This window comes from Musca domestica, unplaced genomic scaffold, assembly GCF_030504385.1.
Source record: "Musca domestica strain aabys unplaced genomic scaffold, Musca_domestica.polishedcontigs.V.1.1 20, whole genome shotgun sequence".
Lineage (NCBI taxonomy): Eukaryota > Metazoa > Arthropoda > Insecta > Diptera > Muscidae > Musca > Musca domestica.
Window position 1 is genome coordinate 6104025 of NW_026712250.1, and position 22589 is coordinate 6126613.

The 22589-nt window shown below is 28.6% G+C and overlaps 1 protein-coding gene across 3 annotated transcripts in view; it reads left to right on the forward strand.

Annotated features, from left to right (window-relative positions):
* Positions 1-22589, forward strand: part of LOC101895495 (homeobox protein cut) — a 127720-nt gene that overhangs the window by 81366 nt on the left and 23765 nt on the right. For all 3 annotated transcript variants that reach the window (XM_011295533.3, XM_005186666.3, XM_020037902.2), the window contains exon 3: positions 20746-21221. In XM_011295533.3, coding sequence (XP_011293835.1) covers positions 20746-21221 — 476 coding nt within the window. The remainder of the gene's footprint in view (positions 1-20745; positions 21222-22589) is intronic.

The following is a 22589-nucleotide window of genomic DNA, read 5'->3' on the forward strand; positions in this document are numbered from 1 at the left end:
CAACTGTGGTTAGTTTACATATGTGTTCCTAACCCTGGAACAAGATGGCCGATCTCTTTGATTTTGGTTCCATAGAGCATAAAACAATTTCCCCGGACCCCTTACTTACAAAAAAATGATTTAGGTCCTCATCACTCCAGTACTTTGTGAGATATCGCTCCAAAGAAATCCAGTTAAAATTTTTTGTGAATATTTTAGTTTTAGGGTCTATAGCTCCGGTTCGGGACCCTCTAGGGTCCTAAATGTTTTTAGATTTTTTACTTTATGCCTCCGCTATATGTGTATAAAATTTGGTTAAGATAGCTGAAAGTATTTGTGAGTTGTTGCCATTTTCGTTTGAGCGCAATACTGGGCCCAACCATGGAATCCTTTGAGGTAGTGGAACAATTTGGCTATAACTTGAGAAATTCTTGAGCAAATGTTATGTTTTTGGTTTCAAATGAAAGGAAATGGATTTTAGGTCTTTAAAATAGTATTTCCTAAAGATTTTTGGAAACTTTTAAGAACAATATAGACCCATAGAAATCCAAATGTTTTGCTGAATTTTCCCCCTTCTTTTAAAAGTTGATTTTTTTTTTGTTTTTATGCGGCATCTCTGCTTGGCTACTGGTGTCTACTGCCAACGATAATCGTGAGATGATTATGTTTTGAATTTCAAATAATAAAAAAAAAAAACATAGAAAACAAGTGCTCCAATGATTTTTTGCTGCTCGTTGACAATTCAGTTCAATTGTAGTGGCCGGTCATATCATGGTGTGTGTGTATGTGATTGTCTGCTCTCATATAGATTTGGTTTATTTTCTAAATTGATTATTTCCTTATTAAAGACAGAAAAAAACAAAACAAAACTACTAACTAGAAATGGAAAGGAAATTGACATTTTTCTATTCCACAAATTATTTATCAAGATATTGGCTCTCGCCATACCACCCCCATAATTTGAGACTTGTTAGTGGAGCCCTCATATTTTTGTCATTTTTTTTTTCTTTTTTGTTTTACTAACTAATCTCTGGAAGATGTTTAACTACATTTTATGATGTGTCATGATCTAAAAAGCGCACACAACTACGTTGATGCTGATTTTGAAGGTCTTTTCGGGGCTTTTTGGTTGGAATTTCGAAATCTAATGCTGTTGACATATTTGTAATAAAAAATAGCTGGCACGTACTGCCAACAAGGTTTTCGTATTTTATTTATTTTTTGTTTTCTGAGCCTCTCTATTTTTATGGCAATTGTTTTACTGATTTGACGCTAGTCTTATCTAATCTTGAAATATTTTATTTAATTTTTTTTTAAAAATTTGTATTTACCTAACCAGGCAATCAATTGCAAAAGCCACTTCGTAAATTTGTTGACGCATTTAAAAATTGTAGAAAAAAAATCAAATAAAAAAATATTCAAAACTTATTATTTTCAATTTTTTATTATCCTAACATATGTTCTTTTAATTTCGCCCAATTAATGGTCTATGCCTTGCTAATGATTTAAAAATTGGCATTTTTAGAATTTTTAATTGCTTTCCCCAATTGAGCAGAGAACAAGGCAGGCAAGCCAGTATTTTTCTATAATTGACACATCATAGCCCAGCCATAGCCATGTCTGGCAAGCCAAGAAGAAGAAGAGAAAAAAACAATTTTCAATAAATCTTGTTAATAATTTGTTTCAAATCATTAGGATTTGCTCGATTCCCCAAAAAAACCCACAGACGAAAATATTGATATTAAAATCATTCAATCATGCAACTTTTATGGGAGGCTATTGCTTCCCAGCCAAGAAGAGCAGCATACATATGCTAGACACATGGCTGGTGATGGTGGGCCATAAAAGAACAAAAAATCCAAAGCAGAAAATTAAAAAGAACATTCACTCGCAACGCAATGTCTAAATAGTCGATGCTGCTGCAATGGCGTGAAAAATGTCGAAAATGTCTTCATCAATTTTAACACTCTACTTACAGATTTTGTTGTTGTTGTTGGCGTTGTTGTTTTTCGATTTTTCGCCTAAATGAAAACTTGTGTAGCTTTTTTTCTTGTTCTGCTGTAAATTTGTCATTAACATGTTGCATGCATGTATGAAACAAAATTGCTCTTCAATACGCCAACATGTTTGGTTATTGAGTGTCTTGTCTCATTTTCAAATGTCAATTGGCTCTTTGGATATTTTCAAATTGTGTGGGCGTTTGAAAATCAATTATAGGCTTGAAAGCAAATTTAAAGATTTCAATTAGTAGCTATCATGGGGAATTTTGTTAGAGAGAAACCAGAGAATTAAAAAATTGACAGCAAGTGATTTGCCATTTTAAACAGAACTTCCAGTATTTTGTACATTGCGCACAACGTACGAGCCGCTTTTGTTACAGTTCCAACAAAGAACCATATAAATATTTCTTTACCCATAAGTAGAGCCGTGTAGGGCCTACAAAACTCCCTCTTACATATTTCCCATAACTCCCATAGTTTACGAGAAATCGCCTTCAATTCATCGTAAAACAATTATTTTAAATTAATCTTAGTTAAGTTACCTACAAAGTCCCTAGGTTCCTGCTGGAACCTCCTATGGCCAGGAAAATAATTTTTATGGTCTCCCAAGTACCTCAGCATGATCTCTACCAAATTTCACAAAGATAACTCAATGGGTTCAGGAGATTTCCGAACTTTTGTTTGTCTACCATACCAGGCTTAACCATGGAATCCTCTTTAGTGCATCAACAAATGTGTCCATAAGTTTTGAGTTAGCCCATAAATGGGGTTTAAAATTTTTAACTATGAAAAAGAACTCATTCTGCTTTGCACCTATACGAGCCAGAAGTACCCTCCGAGGTATTGGATTTTATTAACGGTTAAAGAGATATTGTATTGCAAAAATCGTAAAACAAGTTTTTGTTTAGGTATTTGACTTTTGTGATCCATGGGTCATATGTGGGCACACCTAGGGTCCTGAAATATTTTATATATATTTCTAAGCTCCCCATTTAGGCTCGTGTCAAATTTCATATCGATAACTTTAAGCGTTTAGAAGTTATCTTATACTTTGTTAAATTTCCACAATAGGCTTTACCATTGAGTTCATTTTGGGTAAGTCACTAATTTGTGAATATCTCCGGAACCAGGAACCTAATCTTTCTGAAGATGGTTTGAGATGAAAGATAACAAGTTTGAGATCAACTGCAGAAAAATTTAAAGATTTGAATTCATTTTTTATGTATTTAATAAAGAACGAAAAATTTTCACAAAATGTGTTTTGAAATGTATATTTTTGCGCATGATATTTCAAAGCCCATATGGGCGCTTCTATAGTACCTAGGGTCTTAAAATAATTTATACTTTTCAGTTAGTATCTCAGTTTTAATAATCTAAAATTTGGTAATGGTATTTTTAAAAGTTTAGAAGTTATGTGTATTTTCTTTGGTGTGCTCAGATGAGGATCTTTTTTTAATCTACGTTAGTTATGGTACGTATGGCCGCATAACTTTGTAAATAGTGAAGCGATTGTTTTAATTTTGGTCACAAATGAAAGATAACATTTCTCTTTTGAAAATATTTGAGTTTGAAAATATTATTTTAAGTTTTGAAAAAATTATGGTACAAAGAAAATCAAAAATTATGAAAAACAAATCCAATTTGTCTCCCCCTTTTGTTTTGAGGTTTTCTTTCTGTGTTTCCTCTTTTTTCCTTTGCCTATTTAGTTTATCGTAAATCATTTACGTTTCATTTTCATAAAAAGTGATTATGATTTGTTCTTTTGGGGATTACGTTTTTTTATAAAAATCAGAATTCTTAACATAGCAAAGACTTACCGCAAAAATGTCTCAAAAAATTGATGTTGTTTTTTTTCTTTCCTCTTTGGCCAACAATACCTTTGTTGTTGTTTTCATTTGACCAATATTATAAATTATATTTTTATGATTTCTCTCCATCCATAAACAAATCGAAAAATATTTGGAACATTTGTTTTGTTGTTTTGATGAAAATTAACCTCGACATCTCATGTCTAGAAATATATTTTATGACAACATTCCAATATGGCAACAACAAGAAAATTCTGTTTTTTTTTTTCACCACAAAATTCACCATCGTAAATTATAAATTTTCATAAATTTATCAAAGCCAAAAAAAATGGAAAATACAAGAACATAAAATGGGTTGATAGAGGAAAATTATGATTTAATATTGAATTTTATTGGAACATTTTTATGGGACATTTTATGGCAAATTTTCCTCCTACATTGTCTGATTAAAATCGTTTCATTTTCGAAATTAATTTTCCTTAAATTTTCGATTGGGATTTTTGTTTTTGTCTCCCACTCTCTCTCTCGTTTGCTCTGAAAATTGCTCATTTATTTTTACTGCTTAAATGGCAGTGCATTTAATCTCTTTTTGGTTAATCGATTTTTTTGTTGGTCTTCCCTCATTTGGTAGTTCCTTCTGTCACTGTTCCATCATATTCCTGATTATTTGTGGGATATTTTTTCCCTTCGTTTTTGCCTTGAGATTTACTGTAACGGAAATGATGGTGGTATTTAATAGTCCGTTGCTGTAATTAAATCAGCTTTGAGTTCCTTTTTAGTTTTTTTTTTCCTTCTTGTTTTGCCTATAAAATCTTACCCTTAGTTTGGGTTACAGTGAAGGGGAAATTTTTTGTTCTTAAATGTGGAAAATATCCCTTAGACTTTGAGGAACCTTAAGGACAAGGATGTGGATTTTTTCGATCTCCAAAAAATACTGTTACATTTATTGATTTTTTTTGTGTGTTTGTAAATTACTTTTGCCCTCCAGTGTAATTTTTTCCTGGGAGCTCAACAATGTTGTGTGGCTTTTAATGAGGGAAAATTTGTCTGGCCCAGACATTATTTAATTTTCATTGACAATTTTGAAGCATAACCACCAATTAATTAGTTCAGATATTAAAATTTCGAAAATGGAAAAGAGGAAAAAAATAGAAAATAATAAAACCGAACCAGGAAGAACATAAAAATCTTTAAAGTAGGCAATACCATGAAGGCAAGAAATTAATAAGGATTAAAAAAAATTAATTTTATTTAATTTAAATTTATTTCATTTAAATAAAAAAAAAATAATTTCAAATTTTCCCTTTCTTTTCTAATGAAAAAGGTTACAAATTTTCTAACAAAAATTAAAAAAAAAAATAAATAAAAATTAAATATTTAATTTTCTCGATTTTAAAAGTGTTAATATATTATTCAAGTTAATGTGGCAAAATTATTTTCAATAATATATTAGAAATGAAATATTATTCCTTTTTAAAGGTATCTAGTTCTTTAAGAAATAAATTTTATTTAGAAAATTTTTATTTTATAAATTTTAATTTTTATAAAGCCCTCCGACCCCTTTTTTCAATAATTAATAATATTTTAGAAATTAAATGTTATTAGTTTTTCATTTTAAAAGGTTCTTTAAAATATAAATTTTATTAAAAAATTTTAAATTTTTTCAATTTTAATTTTTATTAAGCCTTCCAACCCCTCTCTTTTTTAAAAATTAATAATATATTAGAAATGAAATGTTATTCCTTTTTAAAGGTATCTAGTTGCCTAAGAAATAAATTTAATTTATAGATTTTATTTATTTTCAAATTTTAATTTTTGTAAAGCCCTCTGACCCCTCTCTTGTTCTCAAAAATTAAAATTTTAAATTTTCCCTTTAAAGTTTTTTCTTTCCTGAATTTTCCCTTAAAAATCAAAATCCTATTTGCCCTATTTCTTTTAAATTCTTTCCCCTCTCCTCTCCCATTCCCCAAGCAAATTATTGATTTTATTTTCATTTTGCCACACACACACATTAATTATGCTTTTGCATGGCTTTGTAACATTTCACCATCAGCGTCAATTTAAGCGTTTAGGTCTTTAGCCTTTCTTTCTGTGGAAACACACATATGAGTTTTGTTTTCCAGCTGCCGCCACCATTGTTGTTGTTGCTGCTGCCAAAGCTTTTGTTGTTGTTGTTATTATTATTATCGCTTTTAATGACAATCGTGGCCAATGACATGTATTTAATGGGCCAATAACTTAAATGCAAACAATATTAAAAAGACAAGGATATCAGAAACAAATATCGAAAGGGTTACAAGGTGGGGGAGTGATAGGAAAAGTCTAAAAAAAAATTATTATGAGCAAAATTTTTTTTTTTTTTTTGAAAAAAATTTAAATTTAAAAAAAATATTTTTTAGTCTGAAATCAATTTATTTTATTCAGAAAAAAATATGAAGAACTGTATTGATTTTTGATGGAAATTTTAAAAAGTTCATTTTCGAATACCTAAAAGTATGCAATAAATTCCTTACCTCAAATACCTAAAAGTATGCAACACTTTTGATAACATTTTGGTTTTTTAATTTCATTTTCTCTTTAAAATCGGAAGCAGGAATTCCCTGATATGAACCTGTTTAAGACAGCAAATATTGAAAATTGAAGTTAATGTTTCGTTTTATTTTTTTTTTTATTATTGTCTATTAAAATTAAAAAATATAAATTTTTAGTCTGGAACAAATTAATTTTATTCAGAAAAAAATAAAACTGTATTGATTTTTGATTGAAAATTTAAAAAGTTCATCTTCAAATACCTAAAAGTATGCAATAAATTCCTTACCTCAAATACCTAAAAGTATGCAACACTATTGGTAACATTTTTTTATTTCTTTTTCTCTTTAAAATCGCAAGCAGAAATTCCCTGATATGAACCCGTTTTAAGACAGCAAATATTGAAAATGCATGTTAATGTTTCGTTTTACTTTTTTTGGCTCAACAAACTTTGAGTTATTAGAAACTTTGTGCCCTCTGAGTTATCAAAAAAACTAAGAGCTTAACCCCATCAAAAATTGTCTGCCAAACAAGAGAGCAAGGAAAACCACTTATAATTTCATTTTCAAATATTTTTTGGCTGTTGGTTTTTTTTCTTTACCCCGCAACCTGGCCAAGTATTAACGGTGAAAAGTCAAGGATTACATGGCGAAATCATGTGTAGAGATAGCAGCTACATGTCTTTCCTTGCCTTTAGTATCAGACCAATGACTTTGGGAACAAAAGAATAATCATTGAATTTGAAGCCAGCAAAGGAAGGAAGCCGAGGAAGGTTACAAACATTAGATAAAGGCAAAACAACATCGAGGGTCTCAATGAGTTCCTTTTGAGAGAGAGGGAGAGAGAAAAGTGGGGATAAATATTTGAATGGCAAAAATATTAAAATATCTTTTTTTGACGATTTTTCGTTTTTTTTTTTGTCCAGGCAAATATCATTGCCTCCAAAACAAAAAGGACAATTCAATGTGATGTGTTACTGTTTTTCGGATGGCATATCTTGTCTCGAAAATATATATTTTTTCGGCGAGTAATAAAGCAAAGGAAAAGGCTAACAACTTCCCGGGATCCCCCCTTCTGCCCATGCCTGTGTTCTAAGGCATTATTACTTTTTTGGTTTTTGCAGACAATTTTTGTTTGTGCTCATCAACCGTATAGGTACATCCTTTACTCATAAATTATTGTCTAGACTATGATTTTAACCATTTTTGATAATGATTTCGAAAGGATTTTTATTTTGAAAAAAAAAAGTGGAAAAAAACGACAACCACACATCTCTCTATCTGGCCATTACCAAAAAAAAAAAAAAAAATAGAAGAGTAGAACATACGCGCGATATCATATCAATGGGAAAAGGCTCTTTGTTGTCCTTTGTTGGCCAGGCACTCAAACATAAAAAAAGGATTATTTCTGGGCTCAACCACCACCAGCCAAAAAAGGACATCACAAGGTAAGATGGCTGGTTATGAGATGCCAAAGATGTCCTCTACGAAGGCTGGGGGGAAAGCCAATTTTTATTTATAAACAAATATAAATGAATGTCATATTTTTTTGTTGTTTTCAATTCTGGAAATTTGATGACTTGGACATGGAGATAGCTAACGAATACTGCTGGCAAATGTTTGGTTTGTTAAAAGTTTAACGAATTAGAAAATATGAAAAATGTATTTGTATTCCATTTGCCTTTTTGTTTGATGGCCATCAACATTTCCAAAAATTGATTAAAAAGAACCCCGACGTTTTTTTCTCATTGATAATTGCCAGGATATAGATATCCTTGACAAAGAATAAATATAAATTGGAAATGTAAACATTTCTCTTCAAATTTTTTTTTATTTAAAAAATATTTAAATCTTTTATTTTTTAAGGAGAAATTTTCCCAAAGATGTCCTTTGTCGAAAATTTATAGAAAAAAAAATTATATCCTCTTCCTTTTTTTAAGGAGAATTTTCCGAGGATGTTCTTCGTCCCAGAATTTTTTTCTTCCTAGAAAAAAAATTTGGCTTCCTTTTCTTTAAAAAAAAAAAAAAACATTTTTAATTTTTTAAGGAGAAATTTTCCCAAAGATGTCCTTTATCGAAAATTTATAGAAAAAAAAAATTATATCCTCTTCCTTTTTTTAAAGGAGAATTGTCGGAGTATTTTCTTCTCCTCTGAAAATTTTTTCTCCTTAGAAACAAAAATTTGAATCCCTTTCCTTTTTTTTAAAGAAAAAAAAAAAAAAACATTTTTCAGGGATTCCTTTTTTTCTCCAGAAAAAAATTTGTTTTTCTCCCATAAGTATTTGCATATTTGTTATAAATACTCTTAAGAATTATATGGTTGTTATGTTTTGTATTTTCGTAAACATTGTATACAACAACATTTTTTCCCTACCAAAGAGAAACAACAACAAAAAAGCATGCTCGCATATTTGAGCTGCTCTTCAGAAGCTGCTGCTGCAGCAGCAGAGAGACAAATATCTTTGATGCAATGGCAAAAAAAAAATAGAACTGAATTCCTTGTTGCCATTTTTTTTTTTGTCCTGTGATTATTTGCTTGTCAGGAGGATACCAAACCCATCTATACGGACACAAAAAAAGAACTCTTTTGCTATTGTTGTTATATTATTTATTTGTTTGCATATTATTTCGTTATGTATTTGTATTTTGTTTTTCTGTGTGATACGATGACAATTGTCATCTGGGGAGGGTACAAAAATAACGAGTGGCCTGGCCCACTCCCCCTCCGCCATTGTTTACCCGGAGAGATCTATTCACACAGATACCATTTTTATACATATGTTCCATCATTATTTCAACAAGCAACAGCAATAACAACAATAGCACAGAAATACAGGTAACAATTCAGTTCATGGCATTGCAGTTCTACTTGCAAAGGCCTCCGGGGGACACTTACTAACTAGACACATACATTCCGAAATAGAATGAAACAAAACAAACAAACAAAAAATTCAGCAATAAAGCAACAACAAAAATATCTTTAAATTTAACACCAAAAAAAAATAATAATTTATAATAAAAAATAATAATTTTATTAAAAAAAAATAATATCAAAAAAAAATACGAAAAAAAATTTAAGAGAAAAATAAATGGTTCAAGGACTTATTTTTACCCAAAAATACATAAATTAAAAAATTCACAAAAATTAAAAAAAAAAATTAGAAGAAAAAAAAATGTCCCCAAAATCTAACGAAAGGGAAATTCTTCTTACTTTACATACAGTTATACCCTGTAGACCTAAAATAGGTTAAATTTTTTTAAAAAAATCTATAAAAACCAACATTTTCCTTCAAGGGAAATTTTCATTTGTAATATCTCTCTAAAAACTTACATTTTTCATCGAAAACTGAAAATTTCCCTTTTGGGAAATTTTTGGGGAAATTTTTTTTTTTGGTGTCAATGGTCTTTGTTGACCTCGAAACCTCCAGAACTGCAAAAATTTTCAAAAAATCAGCATAAACAAAAATTTCCCCTTTAGGGAAATTTTCTTTTATAGGCGAAATTTTAAATTTCTTGTATTTTTATAAATATCTCTCTAAAAAATTAGGTTTTTCATTGAAAATTGAAAATTTCCCTTTTGGGAAATTTTTGGAGAAATTTTTGTTTTTGGTGTCAAATGTGTTCACTGGGCCTAAAAACTCCAAAACTGCAAGAATTTTCAAAAAATCTGCATAAACGAAAATTTCCCTTCGAGGGAAATTTTCAATTATAGACAAAATTTTAAATTTCTTGTATTTTTATTAATATCTATCTAAAAAATAACTTTTTCCATCAAAAACTGAAAATTTCCCTTTTGGGAAATTTTTAGGGAAATTTTTGTTTTTGGTGTCAAATGTGTTCACTGGGCCTAAAAACTCCAAAACTGCAAGAATTTTCAAAAAATCTGAATAAACAAAAATTTCCCTTCGAGGGAAGTTTTTATTTTTGGTTCAAATTTGAAATTTTCATCATTTCTAGAAATCGTTTATTGAAATATAGCAATTTCCGTTGAAAACGAAAATTTTCCTTAAAATTTCAAACTGTGCCTACTTGTCCTGAGAAGGCCAAAAGTGCATGCATTTTAAACAAATCTTTATTTCGCTTTGAGGGAAATTTTTATTTGTAGTAAAAAATTTCAAATTTTTTTTGACTTATTTTCAATATTTTTCTTTTGAATATTTTACATTTTAATTTTAATAATTTTATTTATTTTTTTATTTTTTTTATTTATTTATTCATTTATTTTTTTTTTTATTTATTCATTCATTTATTTTTTTTTAACTGTTACTTAAGCACTTTGGCAGTTTCAGCCTAACAACAAATCAAACAATAAATAATCAACACATAACGCTCACTCAGACACACATACACACACACAGACACCCACCCACCCATACTCCTTCATAATCAGCCAACCAATACTTAGAAAATGCTTGGCAAAAATGCATCATTTGCTTGCCATATAGTAAAGATATTGACTAACTTTGTGGAGTCAACAGGGGGAGGGAGAGGAGAGGACGGTGAAAACATAAACATTGGATTGTAGCATACTTTTGGGCTCTTGGCACATAGAAAAAAATCCCCGGCCGAACACAGGGAATCCTTAGACTTGCTCTTCATACGTCAAAGGAATTAAAATTCATTCGTGCATAAAAAATCGTAAAAATATAACAACAATAATAAGGACAACAATAAACAATGTTCTCCACGTCATCGTCGTCATCACAGACATTTTTGCCGCAGACCCACAGAAACACAGACACACATTCATTCCCGCATATGTAAAACTAAAGACATCGTCACACACATGTGTGTGAGTGTGTTTGTGTTTAGCTAATACCAGGGAAGCAAAAAAAAAGGGTTAAATTATGATGTTGGTTTGGATTCTAATGAGCAGCTATGCCAGTCAGTGACATTAGCAGCAGCCGATACCTAATTTTGCGCCAGAACGGGCAGGAAGCTAGGCAAGGGCAGCACATGCCGCACTCGTCGTCGTCGTCATCCGCCACAAAAGACAAACACTTTGCCATGTGACAAATATCATTGATTTCTGATTGTTTGGGCCCAAGAAGAACAGGAAGATAAAGGCCTGGATTGTCTGGGTGACAACACTGCCATAGAGAGCTACCACTGTGGGGGGGAGTAGGCAGATGAGTTAAAGGATTTTTGTAGATATGTAAATTTCTCAATTGTGTAATGGGTGCCATTGAAGCTACTTGTCTTAGTTCGAAATGCTGTTTGTCTGTGTGTTGGTGTGTGTGAATGCCTAAAAGCCTTCCACTCTTTATCGACAAAAATACCCTTTTGTTTATTGCCTTACAGCCTAAAAGTATGTACTGTATATGATTACTTCGATTTTCAAATGGGGGTTTGTTTTTTATTAATTAAGTTGAATACAAAAATTATTATTTATGCAAATGCCGCCAATGGTATTTGAGGGCAGATAGACGAAGAAGAAGACAGAAGAAGAAGAAGCAGCAGCAGCTCAATGGAAATTTTTGGAAGCTGGCTGGCCGGCTTGTGGCATGCACAGGGCAAAGAAGTACAGTTGGTGGCAAAATGGGATTTTTAAAAGACAATACATTTAAACAGAAAATTTTATTTTTTGAATATTTAAATTAGAAAAAAGTAAAATAATTAAGTTTTTTACGCAAATTTCAATAATTTTCCAAATTTGGTTGCATTTTTTACAAATTGAAACTTGGTATTACTTTTTGAGCACTGGATTTTCTGAAAAAAAATATCCTGATATTCCTTTTCATGAATATTTTCCCCGCTTAAAGTCAGTTTCATCAATTTGTTTTTAAAAAATATTCATTATTATTGGCACCACTTTTGTAAAAACACTACGTTTGTTCTTTGTTTTTTTTTTTTTTTTGGAAAAATTAAGTTATCTCCTGTTGCTTTTTGAAAAAGTAATATAATTTCTCTTTTCAAAATGCTCCAGCTGTCCATAATTTTTCCAAAATTGGCTGCACTTTTTATGAACAAAAACTTGGCATTACTACTTCCTAAGCCGTACTTTGTAAAAAAAATTCAGTACTTTGTGAAAACTTTTTATGTAATTTCTCTTTCTAAAGTTCACTCTTTTTTCCATAAACTTTCCCAGCTTGGCAGCACTTTTTATGTACTGGCATTACTTCTTCGTTGGCAATACTTTATAAAAATCATGAGATTTTAAGCTTTAAATGTGCATTAATAATTTTTTGAGCTATTTTTGGCAAATTTTCAACGAATCTTGGGAAGAAACATTGGCATCACTCTATTTGAAAATGTCATTAAAAATTAATTTAATTTCTTTTTACGTATTGAAGAGGTAATATTACGTCCTTTCAAAATATCCTCTTTCAAAACACACAGATTTAACCAAAAAATATTTCAAAAATGGGCAGCACTTTTTATAAATTGTAACATTTTTGATGGCAATATTTGGCGAAAATTCCTTAAATTATTAGTTTTTATGGAGATTGCACACTCGTGGAAATTAGTTTCGACAAAATTTCTTATAAAAATAAATAATAATGCTTGGCACCACTTTTTCATAAAAAGCAGGTGGCAGCATTTTCCGAAAAATCCTGATATTATTAGTTTTTATGTATATTGCACACTATTTAAGACTAGTTTTGACCAAATTTTAAATAAATACTATTAACACTTGGCATTACTTTTGCCTAAAAATGGTATCGGGTGGCAGTATTTTGCGAAAAATCTAAGATTTTTAGCTTTATACGTACATTGCACACTCGTGAAGACCAGTTTCGACGAAATTTTCGAAAAAGAAACAATAATTCTTGGCACCACTTTTGTGTAAAAATGGTATCGGGTGGCAGTATTTGCGAAAAATCCAGAGATTATTAGTTTTTATTTACATTGCACACTCGTGGAGATTAATTTCTACAAAATTTTCGATTAAACAATATTGCTTGGCACCACTTTTGCGTCAGGTAGCAGTATTTTGCGAAAATTCCTGAGATTATTAGTATTTGTGTACACAGCACACTCGTTAAGACTAGTTTCGACAAAATTTTCGAAAAATAATTTTAACACTTGGCATCACTTTTGCCTAAAAATGGCATCAGGTGGCAGTATTTTCCATTTCCATTTATTTTCCTAAGATTTTTAGGTTTATTTCTACATTGCAGACTCGTTAAGACCAGTTTCCAGAAAATTTTCGTAAAAAAAATATTGATAATTGGCACCACTTTTGTATAAAAATGGCATTCGTTTTGTATAAAAATGGCATTATTAGTTTTTGTGTACATTTCACACCCGTGGAGACTAGTTTCGACAAAATTTTCGATAAAAAATAATCATACTTGGCACCACTTTTGTAAAAATATAAAAAACAGAGTATTTTTCGAAAAATCCTGAGTTTATTGATTTTTACGTACATTGCACACTCGTTAAGAATATTTTCGACAAAATTTTCGAAAAAAAATAATGCTTGGCACCACTTTTGTATAAAATGACATCAGGTGGCAGTATTTTTCCGAAAAAATCTGAGATTATTAAATTTATGTGTACAATATTCCCTTGTGAAGTCAAATTTTGACAAATTTTTAATAGAATATAATATTGTTGGGCAGCACTTTTGTATAAAATTGGCAGCATTTTTATTATTTTCCTAAAAAAAATAATTTATTCTCTTTTAATTTTATTAGAAACGATTTATTAACTTAAAATTTTGAGTTTTTGGAGTTTGAAACTTGGCACTACTTTTTTAAAAACTCACAATTTTTCATATATTTATAGAATTTTGATATTTATATTTCATCAGCCATACAAAACCATCTCTTTAGGCACCACTTTTCCCTAAAAATCCATTTTTTTTTTTAAATATTAATTAGTTCTCTTTGCCTTTTAGCCTCTTGGCATATTCCTTTACCTTGTCTACTGAGATCTCTGCCGAAAATCATTTTGTCTGGCACTCTATCTTGCCTTGTCCTTAGCTGGCAGGAGTCAGCTTTTTGCACAACAAAATTCAATACTAGATTGTTGGTGTTGTTGTTGCCAATACACTTTCAATGCGCATTGTTTCGGCCAAGCCGCCGTTGGTATTGTTGTATTTGTAAATTTTATAATGAATTATTTGGTTGGTTGGGGGTGAGTGTGGGTCTGAGTTAACACTTTGATGAGTTTGAGTGGCTGCTTGGCAATTTTGTTAATTACAAATCGGTTTTATATGTAAAATACATTTCATCTCGTATTTATTAGGAAACCTTGTCAGGTTTCTTTTTGGGGACCGTCGTCGTAACAGGGTTGGTTTTTTAAGCCTTGACACCCTTCTCTCCCCATTCCCCAAACTTACTCCTTTGTATCTCTCTTTCCCCGGCTTGTGGCAAGGCAAATAATTTCGATTTTACTGGAAATTATGAATTTTGTTGGGGGGAACAACAACAGCAACAACAACAAAAGTGACCATCATTCAAAATCTGCCAATGTCCAGTTTTTGATAAATTTCTGTTGTATAAAGGGTTTCACAAAACTTATTCCTCACATGTGTGGAAATGAGTTTTTGTGAAAGAAAAAAAGTATTTTTAATAAATTTGTTACCAATTTTTTTTTGTGGTTTGATTTGAAAGGTCCCTTTTTTTGAGGGGGGCCAAAATACAAAAAAAGGATCAATTCCTTTTTAAATGTCATTTTTGTTTTGGTATGAGAGTTTTTTGGTTTTTGTATTGCAAGATAACCCTTGAAAGTTGGGCGGGGTTTTGGGGGAATTTTTAATAAATCAATGATTTCATAAAATAAAGGAAATACTGACCACTTTAGCTCGTTCTCTCATCCCCACCAAAGTTTCAATACCAAACAATTATAAAACAAAATTATTGCCTTTTTCCAAAAAATGGTCAAGTGCCGTGGACTCGGAAAAAAGGGTTGATTTTTTTTGGTTCAAAAAAAAAATTGTAAATTAAAGTAATGAACCAAAAAATATTTTTAATACTTCAAAAAATATAAAATTTTAAAATATAAGAATTTAAAGAAATATTAATTTTTTTAATATTTTTTTAAATTCAAAAATTTGAAGTTTTGAGTAATTTCTAAGGTTAAAAAAATTGGTAGCATTGAAAAAAATATTTTTCCTTTTTTAAGTTGAAATTCAATTAAAATTTTTAGAATTTTAAGTAATTTTTAACATTTAAACAATATGACAGCACCGAAAAGATTTAATAAAGATTTTTTCTTTTTTTTAATTTTAAATTCAATTAAAACTAATTTTTTTCAAAAAATTCAAATTTTTAGAATTTTGAGTAATTTTTAACATTTAAACAATTTGGCAGCATTGAAAAATTAAAAAAATAATTTTTATTTTTAAGTTAAAAATAAATTAAAATAAAATTTTTAAATTAAATTAAAATTTTTAGAATTTTGAGTAATTTTAAAGATGTAAACAATTTGGCAAAAAATTAAAAAAATATATTTTTTTCTTTTAATTTAATTTTTAATTAAAACTAGTTTTTTTTTTCAAAAATTCAAATTTTTAGAATTTTAAGTAATTTTTAAAATTTAAACAATTTGGCAGCATTGAAAAACATATTTTTCCTTTTTTAGGTTAAAAATAGATTAAAAATAAAATTTTCTAAAATTCAAATTTTTAGAATTTTGAGTAGTTTTTAAGATTTCAAAAAAATTAGTAGCATTGAAAAAAAATTAAGAAAATTAATATTTTCCGTTTTTAAGTTTAAATTAAAAAAAACTTTTTTCTAAAACGCAAATTTTTAGAATTTTGAGTGATTTTTAAAATTTTAACAATTTGGCAGCATTGAAAATATTTAAAAAAATATTTTTTTAAGTTTAAATTCAATTAAAATTATTTTTTTCAAAAATTCAAATCTTTAGAATTTTGAGTAATTTTAAAAATTTAAACATTTGGCAGTATTGAAAAAATTGAAAACAATATTTTTTTTTAAGTTGAAATTCAATTAAAACTATTTTTTTTCTAAAATTCAAATTTTTAGAATATTGAGTAATTTAAAAAAATTGGCAGCATAGAAAAAAATTTAAAAAAAAATTTCTTTTTTTAATTTAAAATTCTAAATTTTTAGAATTTTGAGTAGTTTTTAAAATTTAAAAAAATTTGGCATCACTGAAAAAATTAAAAAATCTATATTTTTCTTATTTTAAGTTTAAATTCAATTAAAACTAAATTTTACTAAAACACAAATTTATAGAATTTTGAGTAATTTTTAAAATTTAAAAAATTTGGCAGCATTGAAAAAATTTAATTTTTTCAACTTAAGTTTCAATAGCTCTTCTCAATATTCAGTGTTACCCTCCTTCCCCCCACAAATACCCAACCAATAAATTTATCAGCAACCTGCTGTTTTGCCAAACTTCTCATAAATTATAATTTTTGTTTGGCATTTCCTTCCTTTCAACCTCTCCTCACCCCCTCCTGCCAAGCCATTTATTTTACCTTTGCCATCAATGGAATACCACCCAAATGAAAACAATATTTCAAATTAATAGTAGAAAATTGTAATAGCATTGATTAAAAAATTCTGCCACCAGAGGCAACATCCTCAGATGTCCGGGCACAGGACAGAGATAGGGTTATGGATGGTTGGCTGGTAATCAAAACTTGGTGAAGATTTCTGTATGGAAATCAACAAGAAATTCATTAATAATTGGCATTTTGTTACCATTTGAATATTCAATGGCTGCTGGAATTGATGGCTGTCGGATGGTCTGGGAGAGAGTTTGGTGTTGCTGCTTCTGCTGTTACTAAGACAAAGATCCTTTAATTCATATTTAAATACAAGAATGCCAGTTTCACAACAACAAAAATCATTGATTGTTTTGATTATTTGCCAGAAAGAATTTTCGAAACACTCTTTGGATTTGACAGGCTTTCTTCCCTTTTGGCAATTGATGGCCAGAGTTTAAAGATTTTCGTGGCTGGGGGTGGGGAGAATGAAGAATGGCTTTGATTGTCTATAAATAATTACTTAAGAACTTCGGCTGAAAGGGGTTGAAATAAATTTGATATTTGAAGCAGGTTTTATCTCTTTTTGCTGCTACCTCTTCACTCTCAAAGAGCCTTTCTTGTTGCCAGAGAAACATGGTGTAGTTATGTGTCGCTGAGAAGCTTGGTTTAATTGTGAAACAAAACCTACCCAATTTCCTTACACACATGCCAACATGGAACACCTTTCCGAGCAGCACCCACCCTTCCTCAACATGGCCTTCATGCTAATGAGTTGGGCCCCCTTTCCCGTCACATCCACAACGGTTTTCCCCTCTAATGTATGTCATACATGTTTCTTTATAGGTTTTTAATTCAAATAATTGCAGTTTATTGCTTTGGCAACATTTTATTGTTTATTGGCAATAATCATATTAGGGCACCCTACCCCATTTCCCCTCTTGCCTGGAACACCAAATTACCATAAAACAAAAATTTATTATCATTGATTTAAATGTGTAGTTGACAAGTTTTTCCCTACACACACACATACGAAAATACACATGTACGAAATTTATTGATCAACTTTACATATGTGTCACCGGCACACAGATATAGGCATAATTTTCCAAGAATTATTGCGTAAAGACACGCAAAATAGTCTAGTGGTATGTTAGAGCCTTAATAGTAAAACTTTTTCCTTTTCCGAAAAAAAAAACCAAAAGGGGTTAGGCAATGTATTGAAGCTCCGAATAGAGTTGTTTCGAAACGGGAAAAACAAAATGGTTTTAATGACAATAAGTACCATTTGCCAGTCATAAACTAATATATCAATGACTGGCTGACTGACTGACTCTTTGACAGTTGTTAGAAAAAGTCACTTTGACAAGGCAGGTGGATGGATGGTGATGGTGATTTATTAAATGGCAGTTTTGGAAGGTTAATTATTAATGGAATATGGGAGGGGAAAAATTATTATTGCAAAAACACTACGACTATTCAATAAACTTAGTTTTATATAATTAGGAAATAAGCCATAACCACACTAACCTAAAAGTAGGCAATGATTTTTTTTTATTAATTCGAATACAACATTTTTAATTATTTTGCCCTCAAACACACGATAAAGGACTAATCAAACCCTCTTTGCGCTATATATAAATTAAATAAAAAATATTCGTAACCTAAAAGTAGGCAACAAAAATTTGAAATTTTCCAAAATTATTTTTTTTTAAATTATTTCTTCATCTAATACACACGGGAGACTGTTCAAACCCCTATTGTCGTAATATACAATTTAGGCAAAAATTCATGGCCCAAAAGCAGGCAACAAAAATTTTATAATTCCCAATAATTAGTATTTTTTATTTTTTATGGCTGATTATACAAAAGGGGACTAATTAAAACTCATATTTTGCTGCAATATAAATTAGGCAACAAAATTTAAAAATTTCCAAAATTAAGTTTTTTTTTTACAAATTTTTGTAATTTCCAGTTTTCTAATTATATTATGCACCATTACACAAAAGAATTTTGAATAAAATTCTGATTTTATGTAACATAAAAATCAAGCAAAAAAATTATGGCCTAAAAGTAGGCAATAAAATTTATACAATTTTCAATATTTGGTATATATTTTTCTTTTTTCGTTCTATTGCACAAAAAAGGACTAATAAAATCCCTTTGTGAGATGTAATATAATTTAAGCAACAAAAAAGCATGACCCAAAAGTAGGCAACGAAAAATTTTAAATTTCCAATATTTATTTTTTCAATGATTTTTATGCTCCATTACACAAAAGAAGTCTGATCAAAACACCTCTTTTGTTGTAATATACAAATCAGGCAAAAAAAAAAAAATGATAGCCTAAAAGTAGGCAACAACATTTTTATAATTTCCCACATTTTTTTTCAATGATTTTATGGTCTATTAAAAGAAATCTGATCTAAGCCCCTCTTTTTCTTGTAATATAAATTAAGAAAAAGAAAATAAGGCCTAAAAATAGGCAACAACATTTTTATAAACTCCAATATTTGTTTTTTAATTATTTTATGTGCTATTATACCAAAGAGGGCAAATTAAAATCTTCTTTTGTTTTTTAAAATGAAGGCAAAAAATTATGACCTAAAAGTAGGCAACGATTTTTTTTTAATTTCCTCAAATTAATTTTATTTAATTATTTCATCATTTAATATAGAAGAGAGACTATTCAACAAACTATTTTTTGTAATATTTACATTAAAAATACAGGGCCTAAAAGTAGGCAACAAAATTTTCAGAATATCCAAAATTTAGTTTTTTAATTATATTATGATCTATTGTACAAAAGAGGTATATTCTAACCGATTTATGGTGATATAAAATTAAAAAATAATAGAAAAACAAAAAATTGTGGCCTAAAAGTAGGCAACAAAATTTTTGTAATTTCCAAAATTAGTTTTTTAATGGTTTTTTGTCCTATTACACCAGAGAGTATTAATCGAATCCCGTATTTTGCAATTTAAATTGAGCATTTTCACTTTAAAAAATATTGGACCTAAAAGTAGGCAACAACATTTAAATATTATTTTTTTTAAATATTTATTGGCCTAGGATTTATTCAATCATTTCATGTTTTCTAATTCCTTGGAAACCAAAATATGACTTTCTCAAATTTCATTGGCAAAAATTATGCCTTAAAATAGGCAACAAAAATTGTTTCCTTTATCTTAATTGATTGCCTGTTTCCCCATTGTTCTCCTCTCTCTCTCAGAAAATTACCCTCATAAAAATCAGCACATATTACCCATATCTCATCACTTGTTTTGCTTTTTTTAATATTTAATAAAACACAACAACAAAACTTACAACATACTTTTAGGCATGGGAAACTTGTGAGATAACAAATATGGCTCACGGCTGGGCTATTGTCTACCTTGGTTTTTGTTGTTTGGCAATAACTATAAAAACAACCACCACTCTTTTGTGGTGAAATTCAAAATAAATCTTTAAGACATTACGGGTTTCATGGCATACCTTAAGGAGGAATTATTGACAAAATTTCAGGCAAACAAAAGAGAAAGCGGGAGGGAGGGGGTGATTTTGTTTTTTAATAAAATTAAAACATAAGGGTAAAAAATCATGGTTATTAGCCAAGGTATGTGTGTGAGCCATGTATTCATGTGGGCCCTGCTTCCTGTTTACATACGTGTGGATGTCTGTGTATCAAGGTAGACTTTTGTAAAGAATTTTTGAAAATTTCTTGTTTGTTGTTATGCCTTGTTTGATAATGAAAATATGATAATTGGCAAAATTTTGTTAAAGGAAATTTCAATAAATCCTTTAGTGGGTGGTGGTGCTGAAAACAAACCTTTGGAAGACAGACAAAGTTTTTGTGGAATGTTTTTTAACTTAATGACAGCATATGTGAAAGATGTGATTCCGGGCTATGGGGGGAAAGGGATTTCAAACTTGTCTCATTAAATTTAATTTTTAAGGAGTTGTTATCTATGAAAAAAAAAAAAACAAAACTTTTATTAATTGTATTTCTCCTCCTCTCCTTTCAGATTAAAGCCTTATTTGAAGAAGTTAAACGTTTAAGAGCCATCGAACAATCCCATTTGGTACAAATTCATCGTCTCGAGGAGCATTTGGAAGCCAAACGCCAGCACATCGAACGTTTGGAAGCCAAACTGGATAAGGACCAAATTAACGAAGCTTTACAGGAGGCAATTAAATCGCAACAACAAATGGAAACCACGAAAACCGCCGCCGAAAGTAGTAGCGCCCCAGTGGCGCAAATGGTCATCGACGATGAGGACGATGATGACGATGTCGATGACATCGATAGAGAACAACACATTCATGAGGAGGAAAAAGTTGAGGGAACGGAAAATAATAACTGTGATGAGGAAGATGACGCTGACAATGACGGCGACGATGAGGATTTGGACAAGGAAAACAACAACGACAATGAACAAAATCAAAATGCCAACAATTCGGAGAACGACAAGGATTTCATCAAAGTCAAAAAGGAAACACAGTAAGTAATGTATAAGGCAATCAAAAAGAAAAAAATAAATAAATAAATAAATTAAAAAAAAAAAACAAAATTATTTTTTTAATTTTTTTCAAATATAAAAATTTATAAAAAATTATAAAAAATTAAAAATATATTTTTTTTTCAAATATAAAAATTAAGACATTTTTTTTGAACTTTTATATTTATATATTTGTTTATATTTTTCGCCTAAAAATATACATATATATTTTAAATTAAAAATAATAATAAAAAAAATATTTATAAAAAATTAAAAATATTTTTTTTAATTTTTTTCAAATATAAAAATTAAAAAAATATTTTTTGAACTTTTATATTTATATATTTGTTTATATTTATATATTTTTTAATTTTTATATTAAAAAAAATTCCTTTTCTATTTATTTTTTTATCACCTTTTTCATCAATCAAAGAAGAAAAAATAAACAAAAAAAAAAAATAAATTTTATAAAAACTAAAATATTTTTCATAAATTAAAAATATTATTTTTTTTAACGAAATAATCCTTTTTTGAATATAAAGATGTAAAGAATATATTTTTTTTATTAATTTTTCGCTACAAAAATAAATTCTCTTAATTTTTTTTATTAAAAAAAAAAAATTAAAAAAAATATTTTTAGTTGCTTATTTTTTGTTGTTTTTTTATTTTTATATATGTAAATATTTATACTTGCTCGTCTAAAAAAAAAAATATATTTTTTATTTATTTTTATTTTTTATCATTTTTTTTATCAATCAAGGAAGAAAAAATAAACAAAACATAAATAAAAAAATTAAATAATATATTCTCCTAATTTTTTTATTAATAAAATATAAAAAAAATATATTTTTTATTTCCTTATTCTTTGTTGTTGCTTTTTATTTTTATAAATGCATATATTTATACTTGTTCGCCTAAATAAAATTATTCTTTATTTATTTTTATTTTTTTTTATCAATCAAGGAGAAAAAATAAACAAAACATTAATAAAAAATAAAATATTTATAAAAAATAGAAAATTTAATTTTTTAATTAAATATATATTTTTTTCAAATATAAAAATAAAAGAAAAAAAATGTTTTTTGTATGTATATATTTATATTTTTTCGCCAAAGAAAATATATTTTTTATATTTAAAAATAAATAAAATGAAAAAAAAAAAATAAATTAAAAAAAATAAAATATTCATAAAAAATACACAATATTATTTTTAATGAAATATTTTTGTTTTCAAATATAAAAATTAAAAAAAAAATATTATATTTTTTTTGGCGGAAAATATATATATATTTTTTAGTTTTTAAATATTAAAAAAAAATTTAAAAAAATGTTTTTTTTATTTATTTATTTGCTGTTGTTGTTTTATTTTT